This window comes from Acomys russatus, chromosome 12 (genome assembly GCF_903995435.1).
Source record: "Acomys russatus chromosome 12, mAcoRus1.1, whole genome shotgun sequence".
Lineage (NCBI taxonomy): Eukaryota > Metazoa > Chordata > Mammalia > Rodentia > Muridae > Acomys > Acomys russatus.
In genome coordinates, this window is record NC_067148.1 from 11,152,953 (window position 1) to 11,168,642 (window position 15,690).

The following is a 15,690-nucleotide window of genomic DNA, read 5'->3' on the forward strand; positions in this document are numbered from 1 at the left end:
CATACTGCTGAGCTGAACAAAGCAAAGAGCAAGTCACAACTTCCTGATACTATACGGACAATGGAACAACAGTGGAATTGAGATGCCATGAAAATACAGAAATGTCCAGAAATGCTGGACACGGTGTAGATGCATAACACGGAACAAGACCTGCAATGCTGAAATCTCACAGTTTCACATAGAATTAACAGACACCGTGAGGCTTCAGACATGACAACCCTCTTTGAAAAGTGAAGAAAAAAATATGGAGGGAGTTTTTAAAAGATATTTTAAGATTACAAAATCCAACATGAATATCAAATGCGCTTTACTTAGAGCTCGAAAATGATGATGTAGAAACAAAGACAGAGTCCCGCGCTGATGGCTAGGACGAGGCAGCATTGTGAACGCCTATGTAAGTGCATTCGTGAATAATGAGCTCCCCAGCGGGGTCTGCACCGCATCTTAAGAGCACAGACAGACCTCCACCCTCAGCAAGCGACTCGGCCTTGTATTTGAAATCATATAAGGTTACACTTTACAACAGAGTGAAAATGAAAGAGAGAATAAGTCATGCTAGAGTTATCACCAAGAACTGCGGCGTTCACACTTTATAACCCAGCACAGCCAGATATGCTCACGAAACACTGCAAAGTATGCAATAAGAAGTGAATGATATGCTAAGTTATAAAGGACGAATAAATAAAAGCCAGTCAGCCATCTAAGTACAGAAGCAAAGCTGCCTGTCTTTGAGGGCCAGTGTGTTCCACCTAGGTCATCGGAATCATTTCACACAAGCAGCAGAGCACAGAAGTCACATGATCAGCCTCCTCCTGGCCATGGGTCTCTCCTGCTATGAAGCCAAGTTAAACTACAGTCATGCATGCACTTACTGGGTGTAAGGATTACATGCACTGGGCTACCATACATGGCTTGATTTAAAAAAAAATATATATATATATATATATATTCAAATGGAAATTGTAAGGTCAGAGGAAAACTGAAATCACCCCTGTACTCTCTGTCCTCAATGGTTTGTTATAGTGACAGTGTCTCATGTCTCCCATGCTGGCCTTGATCTCTCCACACAGTTGGATGACCCTGAATTTCTGAACCTTCAGCCTCTACCTCCCAAGGCCTGGGTTTACAGGTATGTACCACCACTGCTCCTTTTGGCAGTGCAAGGACTGAGCTAACATCACCCTCAGTGGTTTTACCAGGTACTGTCTAATAAACCTGCTAGGCATCCTAAATTAGACAGTCCCATCCTATCCAAAGCTACATGTAGACAGTATTTTTATCAGCTGATTTTTTTCACATGAGCTGTAATTATATATTCACATAGTCAAAATAGCACAGATTATGACAAAATAATAAATAGGGCTACAAAGCCACAAATATTTATATTAGATATTTAATCTTAACTATACGGTGGACAGGCTAATAAGATAATGCTATTTTCCCCGTGGCATTTAGTCACAGGGAGTGTTCCAGGCTTTGTCATGTGCATGTGAACACAGAGATGCACACGTGCGTGAAAACTCATTGTTACACAGTAGGAGAGGCAGCGCAGCTGGAAGGGTCTGTTTAAAAGGAGGGAGGTGCCATCCAGCCAATGTCACCTCTGAGGAGGGCTAAGGTAATCTGTGGTACCTTTTTCTGTTATTTTGGGGACAGATTTTTTTTTTTCCTTTGATTTCTCAAGACAGGGTTTCTCTGTGTAGCCTTGGCTACCCTGGACTAACTTTGTAGACCAGGCTGGCCTCGAACTCACAGCAATCCTGCCTGCCTCTGCCTCCCAAGTGCTGGGATTACAGGCATGTGCCACCACCTCCTGGCTAGATTTATTTTTTTTTTAAAGAAGCTCATTTGTTAAAAATTTGCTCCAAGAGCTTTTAAATATGGACCTTTTTCAATATGTCCTTATAAAGGTGAAAAAAAAAAAACAGTTAAAAAAAAAATCCCTCAAACATAAGAGCTTGATTAAAGAAAAAAAAATGGAAGAGAAAAAAAAAAAAAAAACAGGCAAGAAAGACACTGAGGAAGCAGGACAGGAGGGGAGCGCTTCGGCGGGGAGATGCCAAACTCCAGGGCAGGGAGACCTTTCAGATCTAAACCACATGTCTCTTAACATTCTCCCTCAGAAAAGGTGTGAACTTCTGAATCCTTCTCTGGGTTATGAATGAGACAAGCTGCTCTCTTGAAATTACTGTGTTTGAAGATATTTCAGGGTCAGAGTTTGTATTCAGTTTAGCAAGCAAGACAGGAGAAGAGAAAGACAGAGACAGACACAGAGATAGGGATGAAGAGAGAGGAGAGAGACTCTGAGTCAAGGCAACAAATGAAAGTTCTGGGATGTCTTTAATGTAAGTGTATAGGAAAGCCCATATAATCAAAAGGATTTAGTTGAAATATCAAGCCTATATCACTCATAGAAGTGCATGACTCATGAGTTGGACAGCTCAGCACAGGCTCATCGACAAAGCCTGACCACATTCCACTGCTGACTCTAAAATAACAGCTAAATCATGAATGAAACTGACTTCAGAACACACTAGAGACAAAAAAAAAATCCTTTGTGGATAAAAATTTCGTGAAATACAAAAATTCAAAAGCCATGTTGGAGGCCGTGAGACGGCTCCGGGAGAGAGGGCAGGGGCACCTGCCACCAAGTCAGACAACCTGAATTTGATTCATAACCCACGAGGCAGAAGGAGAGAATCCATTCTTGACAGCTGTCCTCTGACCGGCATTCATGCACTATGGCATGAACACACACACACATGAATAAGTAGATGTAAAAATTAAAACCAAATAAAAACAAAACCTGTTTTCATCAATTTAGCAAATGCACTGAACTGTGGGTCTCACATTGTACTGGGCGCTACAGGTCCTTTATAAGGGAAAAGAAGGGTTCCCAGCTTCCACAGATGCGCCCACTGGAGCAAGCATGCTAACCCTCCAAAGACATACACATCTCCCCAGGCTCACAGGTAATACTCAGACTGTTTCTTTCATTTATTCTTCTAACTGACTGCTAGTGACTGAGTGTCAGACAAAAGGCAGGAAGAGCTTTGCCACACTGAAAACCAAAGCCCTAGAGAGAGCCCATGAAAACAGAGTACAAGGGATGGGACAAACATTGAGATGTAACAAGAATAAATTAATAAAAAAAAATTAATTTACAAAAAAAAAAAAAAAAAACAGAGTAAGAACTGGCAAATGGGGTACTCTCTTAGGACACTTAACGCCTGTGCCCCACCTTGCCAAGACTTCCAACAACAGACAGCAAGGAACTCTTGCACATTTTAAGAAGTTAATGAAGCACAAAACATAAATAAATTAAATTAATATTGTAATATTAATAAAATAAAATTGATTTTAAAATAAGTAAATTGTTCATATATTTATATCTTCTCATTCTTAGCATGGTATATATCTGAGCTCAGATGGTCAAAATCAACTACAAAGTTATACATGTTTAATTTCTTATGTATAATTAAGCCACAAAATGTAAGCTCATTGAAAATAGCCTTTCCCCCATCCCTTTAGTTCCAAAAGCTGACTAGAGAGCCAGGTGAATCTCTGAGTTCAAAGTTGGCAACTTAGTCTACAGAAAGAGTGCCAGGACAGGCAGGGCAACACAGACAAACCCTGTCTCAAAAACTCAAAATAAGGAAGGAAGGAAGGGGAAAGAAAAGGTATTAATGTAGGTCAGAGCTGGTAAAAAAAAAAAAAAAAAAAAAAGAGCTGGGTGTGGTGGCACACCCAGGCAGAGGCAGGTGGATCTCTGTGAGTTTGAGGCCAGCCTGGTCTACAAAGTGAGTCCAGGACAGCCAAGGCTACACAGAGAAACCTTGTCTCAAAAACAAAAACAAACAAAAACATGCTTTATGTTCATATCAGGATGATATCAAGTTGACCTCAGGAAAGTATTTATTGAAACAGCCATGCCCTTTATTTAGCTTTAGAAGTCTGTAGGACAGAGGGGTGGACATACCTGTAAACCCCAGCACCCAGGAACTTGAGGCAAAAGATTGCTGAGAGTTGGAGGCTAGCCTGGAATAGAGGCAGATCTTGTCTAAAACCAAAAACAAACAAACAAATAAAACAGCTGGGCGTGGTGGTACACGCCTTTAATCCCAGCACATGGGAGACAAGAGGCAGGCGGTTTTCTGAGTTCAAGGCCAGTCTGGACTACAATGTGAGTTCTAGGACAGCCAGGGCTACATTCACAGAGAAAGTGTGTCTCAAAAAACCAAAAATAAAAAAATAACAAACAAACAAAAAAAAACCCTGCGGGGTCTGGATGTTTGTCCATTTGTAATAAAGCCTATATCCACTGCTTTGGAAGAGCATCTGCATGTCTTTTCAGGGAAACAAACCCTTCATGCTAATTAGCATGGGCAAGCACATATAATCATCATGTGTCTGGGACACACACTATGTAAAAGGTGCTTCTGGCAAACAGTTGAGAGAAGATGCTAGTGAGAAAGCCTCTAGCCCAACTCTCAAACTGCTGAGCATCGGCTTCCTCCCTCTGGGGTGAAGTACCCCAACTCTGCAGGCCTGTCAACAGGCTTTCTACCTCAGGTCCTGGTCCTGTCATCAGTCTGGGCCCTAGGGAAAGTGACTGTCCACTCTGCCTTTGTCTCAGTTTCCTCTCTGGTAAAATGGGAAACACCTTCCAAGGGCTGCTGTGCTGACTGAATAAGCCAGGACACGCAGAACAGCGCAGCTTGGAGCAGCCTCTGGCAGAGTAGGGCTCAACTGCTCTGAGCACCAGCAAGCTAAGAAATCGCGCCTTGCCCGCAAAGGCACAAACAGCCTGCAGCTTCTTTGCTAGCCTTCCACTGGAGGGACAGTGGGGGTTGTACCTGATGAGCTGTGAGTGCCCGCATTTACAAAAACAGAAGGAACAAAGAACTGCTTAACCAAACGAGAGTATGGAGGTAACAACTTCCTACTCAGAGAATCTGAGAAGGAAGTAGAATTTTATCCTTACTTTTGTTCTCATTTAGAAGAAAAAGGAATCCTACATAATCTTAAACCCACACCATTTACAGTTAATGTACTTCATTTGTCTTTCTTCTCTGCACATATGTGAAATTTTATATAATTGAGGCTACTTGGCACCATGCTTAAGTCACAGTCACGTAACATTTACTAAATAAATTCTTCTATGCCATTAAAAAAAAAAATAAATCATTTCAAATTACTTTACAAATGTAATGATTGCAAGATAAATAAAAAAACAATGATTAGTACAGCTCTCCTTAAACCTACCCTTGACCACAAAAACAATCGGCCAAGAAAGACTTTTGCTTACTTACTGCTTAGCGTATTTGTATTTAAATAAGACCCACCAGTCAGAAATACAACTTAGAGGTTGGAGAGATAGCTCAGCAGTTAGAAGTGCTTGCTCCTCTAATCCAGGACCTGGGGCCAGTGCCCAGCACCCACATGGTGGTTTACAACATCCCTAACTCCAGTTCCAAGGAGTCTGACAGCTCTTCTGACTTCTGCAGGTACCTAGCATGCATGTGGTGGATGCACACACAATGTAGGCAAAAACACTCAAATGCATAAAATAATTTTAAATCAAATTTGTTTTGAAAATTACCTACAGAAGGGCACTATAGATAAAATGACCATTGGCGCATTAAGTCAGCTATGCACAACGGAACGTCATCTTGCCACAGTAGCTGTCTCCACCCAAAGCCATCCTGTCGGCAAACAGGGCTGCTGCATGACCAGTGACTGAATTATCTTTGCATAGAGTGGGAACTGTACGGATGCTACAGGAAGCCTCATGGGACAAAGTTGAAAGGTTAAAAAGAAAAGAATAAAGAGAGTGGTGAGTTTAAGATGAGGGAAAAGGGGTCGCCACAGCCCTCTCTTCAGTTACTCTAAGAGCTTTGATGCTGAGGCACAGGCTCACAGTCTGTCAGACAGTGCAAGTGTGCACTGCTCAATAGGCCTCTGCCTACCAACTCAGTTTTTTATGTACAATAGCAGACTGGATGAGCCCTGCCTCTTACACAGTGGGGTGTATGTGTGTGTGTCTGTGTGTGTGTATGTGTGTGTCTGTGTGTGTGTATGTGTGTGTGTGTGTGTGGTGTGTGTGTGTGGTGTGTGTGCGTGTGCGTGCGTGTGTGTGTGTGTGTGTGGTGTGTGTGTGGTGTGTGGTGTGTGTGCGTGTGCGTGTGTGTGTGTGTGTGTGTGTGTGTGTGTGTGTGTGCTGGTAAGTGGAAGGTAGAAGTCAGTTAAAACATGGCCCTCAATACAAGCGGTAAACTTTAAACCCCTACCCAGATCTAGCCAATGGTCAGAACATTCTCCACAGTTGAATGGAGAGTGGGATATGACTTTCTCACGTACTCTGGTGCCTCACATTTGACCATGTCCCCTGGAGGGGGAGACCTGGTGGCACTCAGAGGAAGGACAGCAGGTTACCAAGAAGAGACTTGATACCCTATGAGCATATACAGGGGGAGGTAATCCCCCTCAGGAACAGTCATAGCGGAGGGGAATAATGGGAAAATGGGAGGGAGGGAAGAATGGAAGGATACAAGGGATGGGATAACCATTGAGATGTAACAAGAATAAATTAATTTTAAAAATTAAAAAAAAAACATGTCCCTGTAATCTATGACAGTTTCTGGTGCCTTTTTCTCTAGTGCCAATATCCAGCATTTAAATATTTTGTGAACATGGCCTGGGGAAAGCCTGGACTCTATTTTAGTGGAATTTCCATTACCCTTTAGAAGCAAATAAATAAAAATCTTTGCAGCTCACCTGGAGGGAATACCTTCTCAGAGAAAGAAACTGACAAGCTCCTGCTTGGAGAAGCATTTGTGAAGTCCTGGGTATTGGGACTTGATGGGTACACACACCCTGACTGGGACTTGATGGGTACACACACCCTGACTGACTGGGACTTGATGGGTACACACCCTGACTGGGACTTGATGGGTACACACACCCTGACTGACTGGGACTTGATGGGTACACACACCCTGACTGGGACTTGATGGGTACACACATCCTGACTGACTGGAACTTGATGGGTACACACATCCTGACTGACTGGGACTTGATGGGTACACACACCCTGACTGACTGGGACTTGATGGGTACACACACCCTGACTGGGACTTGATGGGTACACACATCCTGACTGACTGGAACTTGATGGGTACACACACCCTGACTGACTGGGACTTGATGGGTACACACACCCTGACTGGGACTTGAGCGTCACTCCAAAGCACGCTGCAGATTTGCTCTTTTACAGGCCTTTGAACTGCTCTTCCAAGTCAGTTGCTGAGCATATTCTCTGGTCATGTCAAAACGAAAAATCCCTTTTCAAAAGCACCAATCTGTTTTTAAAGGTACAAGCAACACAGTCTCCCTGCTGGCCCTGTCTCCCTCTCACTGCCACCACAGGAAGACACTGCAGCTCCTTTGCCAGTGTACTGGCCAGAAAGTCCCCTGACCCCCTACCTTGGAAGAATCATACAAGCATGGAAAACCCAGAACAAAAATGAAAGAAAAGGGAAACCCCACACACGTAAAAGCTACTGCCTGAATCTCAAGACGCCATGCTGAGTCCTACCCCCTCCTCTGTAGACTGGCTGTGCGTTTGTCTAACTCATGAACAGCCTGCCTCCCAAAGCATGTCACTCGAGGTCCCATCACCTCAGTGACAATTGAGGACTACTTCTTCCTTTCAGAGAAATGAATAATCCTGTGTTTTCCCACTTATCCCAGACAGCTTCTAATCATCTGAATGAATATATTTACTCAAAAAGTATTATTCAATTATAAGATTTTTCCACTTATTCATAATAGAGGTATTTAACCTCCTGATCTTCAGAATGATAAGGAAGAGCTACATCTTTTAAAAATATGAACAATTCCAAGTTTTTCCATTTATTCAAAACAGGTCACCAGCATAAGAAAAAAAAATAAGCAAGCTCTGATATTTTTTTGTAAGTCTGTGGAGTATATAACAATAAACCTTCTTCTTCCCACAACATAAAGTATTGAGTTAGACAGCATTTTTGATGAGTTGATTCAACTTAACAAAAAAAAAAAAAATATATATATATATATATATATATACATACACACACACACACACACACACATATGTAAAATGTAATTTTTTCAACCTTAGTTTTCAGAAACATTAAGCAAGTGAGTAATTATTTTTGGCTTGTCCCCTTTTTAATGCTCCCCGACAAACAATAGTCACTGCTTGTCGAGCCCATGGTGGAGAGCAGAGAGCTCAGTGCATATCACTGAGAGTCAGCAGGGCTCCCTGGTGTACACGTCCTGAGAGCCTCTTCCTCTGCATGTGCCAAGAATCAAATCTTGGCCACTTAGTGCTCTGTGTTCCACATGTGAGCGCATGATACACCGAGCAGCCGTGCTAACTGAGACAGATAGTCCTGTCAAACAGGAAGCTGGCATGCCAGGATGCAAGCGGTGGGATACAACGACCTTTACAGTCAAAGAAAAAGATCCCTAAAATGGCGTGAAAGTTTATAGGGACAGGGCAAGGGTTCTTTTATTTAGTTCACCTGGGCACACATCACATGAAATAAAAGCAACCGTGCTCAGTTGCAGTTTGCTGGGGGATCAGACCCTGAGTCCCTGACACAGAAAGCAAGTCGCTGCTCTGAAAGCAGTGGACTCCACAGGTTAGCTGCTGTCCCCGCACCCAGCCTGGCCAAGGGCAGGTTTCTGTACCGAGATGCTCAGGACACGCATGTAGGTTATACTCACCTGGGAATATAGGCTTGGCCACCCTGGTAGCACTATGCTATAATTTAAACTAGTCTACTTTTGAGACTGCAGTAACGTGTGTGTATAGAGTCAGAGGGAAAAGCCTCCACGTGTGAGCCCTGCGTCCCAGGCCTCTCTGCATGTGTAGCTCTGGGACCACCTGATCCCTCCTTGCCGTCTAGTCAGAACCCCGGAAACCAACTGATCTCTCTGGGGAATGACATGAAGCCAGCCTCGAGACACAGCAGGACATCTTGGGGACCACAGGCACGTTAAACAAACACGATGAGAAGTTAGCATATAAAGTGAGAGGTTATGAATTTCTCACCTTTATAACTATTATCAGAAACTATGTGAGTCAGTCATCTCATCTGCAAAACAAGGATAATAATTCTACTGGCTCAAGTTTTTTTTTCCCTCGTTATTCAAGGTTTGAGGAAAAATGTTATTATTTGTTTTGCTGAGTCTTTGGCATAAGAGAACAACGGACTATACCTTGGAAAGAAACAAGAGTAACTCACATAAGCTCCCTTATAGCCAATATAATAATATAACCTTAGTAGTTAATTACATAGGTAAGAAGGAGTGATTACAAAGAAACTTTTTTTTTAATGAATAGACCACATCAAAACTGCCAAACAGCTTTCAAAGGTACAAAAGAATAAGATGCAACTGCACTATTTCTGCTTAATTAAAACCCAATGGCAAACTGCAGAAACCATAAGCCCAAGGCAGTAAATAAATAAATTTCATATGCTTATAAATCATATATTAAATTGGATAAGTCAGGGGTCAAATATCTCAGCACTGGCCCTGAGAACACCAATTTGCTGACGTGGCAAAAAAAAAAAAAAAAAAAAAAAAAACCCACAGAATTATGAATGCAAAAAAACACCTCGACAATTGCTTTGAAATACAAGCCAATTTAGGTGGCTTTTGAGGTCAAATACTTCACAGAACAAGCATGATTTCTCCTGCCTAGTGCCAGAAGCAGCATCCAACAACCCTTTTCCAGCCTCTTTTGGAAGAACGGATACTTCCTCAGATCACACAGGAGGCTAGGAAGGAAGATGAAGGGATGATACCTTGGGCCTGCGCTGCAGAGCTGTGGGAGTACCCCAGGGCCAGGAGCGCTGTCTCCACCAGCTGGCTAAAAAGCACGTCTTTTCGCACCAAGACGAACTCAGCGTGTTCTTCTCTGTTGTCATACTCGAGAGAGCCATCCAACTGCTCCACCACACAGAAGACTGGAATCATCAAACCTGGGGGGACACAATCCAATGGCAGAAGACGGCGTTACAAGGCAATCTGAGCCTCCCAGGATGAGAAGGGAAGAGACCGTTCTAAGAGCTACTCTTCCGCTATGACCCCGAATAGGTTAGGGTGACCACACCTGAGAGTTATGGGCCCCATGCAAGGCAGCAGGTGAGGAGAGAGGATCTTCCCTATATGGCTGCCCGACTGCTGAGGACAAGGGCAGAAGACCTCAAATTCCAGGGGTGAAAAGGTAGATTGCACCAGTCAGAGGCATCTCAGTACACAGCCCAGGATTGAGGTTAGAAGCTTTAATATCTCTTGTCTTATCACTACACAACACTAGTATTTTCACATCAGCTCTGTTTTTGCCTAGAAATGTACTTCAATGCTGCTAGTCTGCAGTGCTCGGTAGGGAGGACTGTTAGATTTCCAGGCCTGAAATGCTATAGGAGTTATATACAGGAAAGTCAACAGGAAATTCAAAAGCAGTCCTCTTCTAGGTTTTTTTTCTTTTTTTAATCTCAGTAAGCAACCCATCAAGTTAGCCTGAAAAATGGGTCATAAAAATCACAGCTAACGTTGAACTAATGTCAAACAGTCGGCTAAATTCAAACTTCATCTCCTTGGAATTATTTCATACACGGACGAAAGTTACCCCTGGATAGAATATTTTTCAGTGTTTTCAGATTAAAAATTAAATAAACAAAGTAAACTACACTAAAGAATAAAGCAAATTAGTCTATTTAAAATCTGTTGAAATCTGTTGTCACTGAAATATTTCTCTGCTTTGTATCAAAGTGTGAAAAGCTTAAAAAATGTTTAATTCACCAAACATTTTCTAAACTTTTTTTTTTTTTTTAAGAAAAAGCCACACAGGCATTTAAATCTAAACATAGCAAGTCAGAAGATGATCAAAGATTTACCAATGTACAACTAATAAACACGCACTCTGCCCTGAGTAATTCACACAAATTAGGACGTTATGGACTGAGAGTCGGCTCTGGGTCTCTTCTTTGTTCTGCAGGGTGCCTGGGCAGGCGGAGGGACGGTTGGGAGAGGGTGGTGGTCTGTGTATAGGCACCCCGTAATAAAGACAAGAAGGGCTCTAGGAAACGGCTGGGAATGGGCCCAGTGTACGGAGTGTATGGGAGATTTCCAGAAGCCCTCCCTGCCCTGCCCCCAGATACCTCCTGACCAACTCTCTGTGATCTAGAGAGCAGAGGAGAGAAACAGACACTGCACAGAGTCCTGGGCCACAGATTCGGGGTTTTGTTCTAAAGATAATACAATGGTGCAACTGGTTCCCATGTGCTAATTATTATTATTAAAGATAATAAGTATTGGGTATAATTATTAAATATCATTATTAACAATAATAATACTCATTAAGAATTGCTATCATTAAAGACCATGGTAATTATTATTAAGCCTGTGCAGCAGCCCTACACGTCTCGCCACACCACACTTGAAACAAACTTGACTCCGTCATTACTCCCCACAGCAAACTCATTATGCACTACAGAGGGGAGGAAAATTCAAGGTAGCAGTGAGGCAGAGCAAATCTTAGGCAAAGATGATGACTTAGTGTGGTGCTTCATACAGTGCACTTTGCCTTGGTTACCATCACTAGCTTATGACGTATTTACTATTTATTGGCTTATGGGAGATTATCCCCAGATATATTGAGACACATAATAAATAATACAAGGTAGATATCTCCCACGTTATCTTCCCATCACTCATTTGTATAGCATTTACTTGTTGTGCCTACTATGTGCCAGGAATCGCCCATCACTCCACAGATACAGGAAGGAACACGTCTGCTATGGCTTCTGGCCACACTGTAGCTGGAAGCACTGTAAAGCCTTCCTGGGCTAGCATAATGGAGCTTTATACAGCCCAAGCAGGAGAGCCCTTCCCTGCAGGGAATAGCCCCATTTAGACCTTTTAACTCTCACATAGTGGTGTTAATCGTTGTCAAAGGAAGCAGGCTCATTTCTAGCTCTAGCGACTTAAGCATATGCACACACACACAGCCATGCAGCCAGCGGTGCCATAAGCTGCTGCGCCACTAATACCTGTGTGTACAGAGGTTTCAGTGCTGAAAGTCCACGTGCAGTTCCTAGAGTCAACATCTGAGTGCTACACATCTAGAGACCACAGATAAGGCCTTTTAAAAGAAACTAGCTACTCAATAAGCTATCCTTCACCCATGCCTTAGTAAGCCTGGGACTTGCTGAAAGGGTCCCATTAATTTCAAAGGAACTGTGCAGTACAGTTAAATACAAAATATAACATAAAATCTCAGGGATCTCTAACATGTGAGAGACTTCTGTTTTGTAACCGTCGATATGGGAACTAGTTCCTAAGTGTTTTAGTTCAGTGGCTGAAGGGAGCAACTGTTGGCTAGCACGACAGTGAATCCTTCTAGTCAAGAGAACTGCCAGTCCCCTTAAAGGTATCACCTACTTTAACAAAAACAAAAAACAAAAAAAAACAAAAAAACAGGATGGCTCAGTGGATGAAGCACTTGCTGTATGAATGAGGACCAGAGTTCAGATGCCCAGCACAATGTAAAAGCCATATACAGTAGCATATGTCTCTGTGACTACAGCGTTTGAGGGTCAGGATCCAGGAGGATCCTGGGCTCACTAGCTAGCCAGCTTAAACAAAGTGGCAAGCTCCTGGTCCAATGGAATATCCCATCTCAAAGAGGAAGGTGGAAAATGATAGAGGAAAACACCCAGTATCAACTTCAAACCTATATACACACACAGGGAAATGCACACACACACACACACACACACACACACACACACGCACACATACACACACACACACGCACACATACACACGAGCACACACACAGAGCCACACACAGGCGCACACATATTATAATACATTGCTAGAAAAAAATTAATCTTTTTACTAATACTTGATTGATTTAACAATTATGGTTTTATAATAAAAGTCCACTTTTACAAAAAAGATACAAAGAAACTGATGCAATGACTAATGACAATGGTAAAATAAGTAATTGAAAAAATAGCAAATTAGTATAATAGAAGTTAAAATTAAGGCATGGAACTAAAAAGCCTTTGAAAACAGGTCACCCCCTAGGGAAACAAACCATAAAAGAATGAGTAGAAATGTATGCCCCAAGAAGAAATTACTCAGGTGGTCCCACTACTACCCCCAAGCAAAGGAAGAAAAGAGAGAGAAAAATTTATAAAATACTTCAAAAAATCAATTTAACAGTGGGAAGAGTAAATAAAGTAACTTCAATTTTTAAAAAAGCAGCAGCGTAAAGCTAAACACAGTTACAACTTACAAACGGTCATAGAGAAAGAGAAAATAAAAAGAAAACTCCATCTCTAGCCCTGTATTTGAGCTTATGGCATTATTTTTCTTTTATTGTAACACAGACCCATTTCCAAATGATCAAGTTGAGAACTTTGGACCTTTTGATCATAAGCCTTGTTAAGCCTTTTACAATTGCTGGAGCTGGGCAGGTAGTTTAATCTGAGGACAGGCACTTGGGCCCCAGCCATTTACTGAAAGTTGAGACTAGTTCAGGCAAGCAGGACGTAAGCTGTCCTCTGTCATCGCAGACACAAAACAGGGCTCTCTCTCCACTAGAGAAGCATGCTTCCCTGCTGTCGTCTGTTATGATGCTGAAACGGCCATGTTCATTGTGATAGTTCATAAAGAGCCGTGGTTACAGACTCTGTCCCGCATTGGCCATGTGAACAGACAGGTGGGAAGATGGCTAAATGTTATGCAAAGCCCTAGGGTGGGAGGCAAGTGGTCTTTGAGTCAAATCCTGCTACTGCCACTCTTGGCCTGAGTCAGTGACTGTTGGTAACTTATCTGGAGCTCTCCAAGGCTCAAAATCTCCCAGCTAAAGTGCAAATGAGTGTGTGTGAGTGTGTATGTGTGTGTTATAGCTCGGTCATCTGAGTGAGACACAGCTCTCAAACAACGCTTCCTATTTTTATTGTTTAAATATGAGTGTTAATGTCATATTACAGAGCAGGAGGAAAACCCACTTCTTCAATACCTTTCAGTAAGAAATGGCCATGACACTAAAAAGTATTTCTTCAAATAAAAATTACACTAATCGTGACTGGATAGCCCACCACTGAATGACCAAATGAGACTAATAACCACTTGATGGCTTATGATACAGACGAGAGCAACTGACAGCACTCAACATGCCACGAAGCAAAAAGCACACCTCAGGTGGTGCCTCTTCACTTGAGAAGTGCTGTTAAGTATAAATTACACTCAATTTTGATGACTTCATGCCAAAAAAAAAAAAAAAAATGCAACAAAAGTAAGTGTATTATAAACATTCTTTTAGCAAATGAATTGCATGTAGAAATAATATTTGAATAAACTGAACTAAATATATTGTTAAAATTGCTGTCTGTGTCTCTGGCTTCTTTTAGTGGGGCCGTGAGAAATCACACATGCACTTTGTATTATATTTCTGTCAGATACTACGCCACTGCAAGCAACCTGCCAAACAGCAACAAACACAATGGCTCTCTTTACACAGGGTTAGCTCACAAGTGACACTAAGACAACAACATAACTGTCCTGAGCATTTCTTGCCCCAACCACCCCCACCCCCTTAGGAAAGGATCTTTCCTTTGGGTTCTAGATCTTACATGACTTAAGAACAAAAGACATTCTCTGTGTGCCTCCAGATTGTCAAATGTGCTTGCCTCACTTCTACACTCAGCAAACAGTCAGCAGCTGCTTGCTTCCTAGCACTGTTACTTCTACATCTGTACTGAGCTCTCCCACCTCCTCTTACCATCGTCATCTTTAAGGGATGCTACCTACCATGCTGGCATGGGCACAATGAGAGGAACTAGAATCTTCTCCCATCTGGCCCATCACGGACTTAGCACAGACACCCTTACATTTACCATGCAAGAAGGTTATTCTTTTTTTTTTTTTTTTTTTTTAAGGAGGTTATTCTTGACCTCAGCTAATAAACTACATGACATGGCCACGGAAGAGCATCCACTCAGCCCACCTAAATCCCACATTGTCCTTGGAAAATAACATTCCAGACTCTGCCCACAGGAACCTGACAACTTAACCTGTTAGCCAACAGCCCTCCCCACTTGCTATGCCCTGTGAGAGACCTGTGCTGCTGGATTGGAGAAATTTATGAGGACTCCCGATTGTGGGGACAGCACCAGACCCTGAAGAGCTTCCAAAATGAACCTCTGTTCTTCTGGCACTTCAGACGAGGAGGAAAAGAAAATCATGCCCAAGGGACAGGCTCCACTGTCCTTCCTGGCCCCTTTGTCTCCTGAGTCCATCCAAATCCTCTTCTCGGAACTGGCCCCTGAATGACAGTAGCTAGTCTGAGGTGATAGGAGGCCTGCCCTTCCCTTCCCTCTAGGCTCTTCCTAACCCACCCATTTCAGGAAAGAAGGTAGCCACAGGACCACTCCTTGGTCCTGGGGCCTTGATCTATCTTGTACTATCACCTAAAACGTTTCCAGGGCAACTGAAGCTGCTCCTCACATCTGCTGTTTGCATAAACTGAACCTGAAGCAATGTACCGTCCATTGTCCTCAACCTCCATAAGAAATAAATCCTACACCCTAGGAAGCCCTAGAAAGATGGAAGAAATGTACA

The 15,690-nt window shown here is 42.6% G+C and overlaps 1 protein-coding gene across 5 annotated transcripts in view; it reads right to left on the reverse strand.

Moving 5' to 3' along the window:
- Satb2 (SATB homeobox 2) overlaps positions 1-15,690 on the reverse strand; it is a 182,395-nt gene that overhangs the window by 142,060 nt on the left and 24,645 nt on the right. For all 5 annotated transcript variants that reach the window (XM_051153837.1, XM_051153836.1, XM_051153835.1 and 2 more), the window contains one exon: positions 9,858-10,034. In XM_051153837.1, coding sequence (XP_051009794.1) covers positions 9,858-10,034 — 177 coding nt within the window. The remainder of the gene's footprint in view (positions 1-9,857; positions 10,035-15,690) is intronic.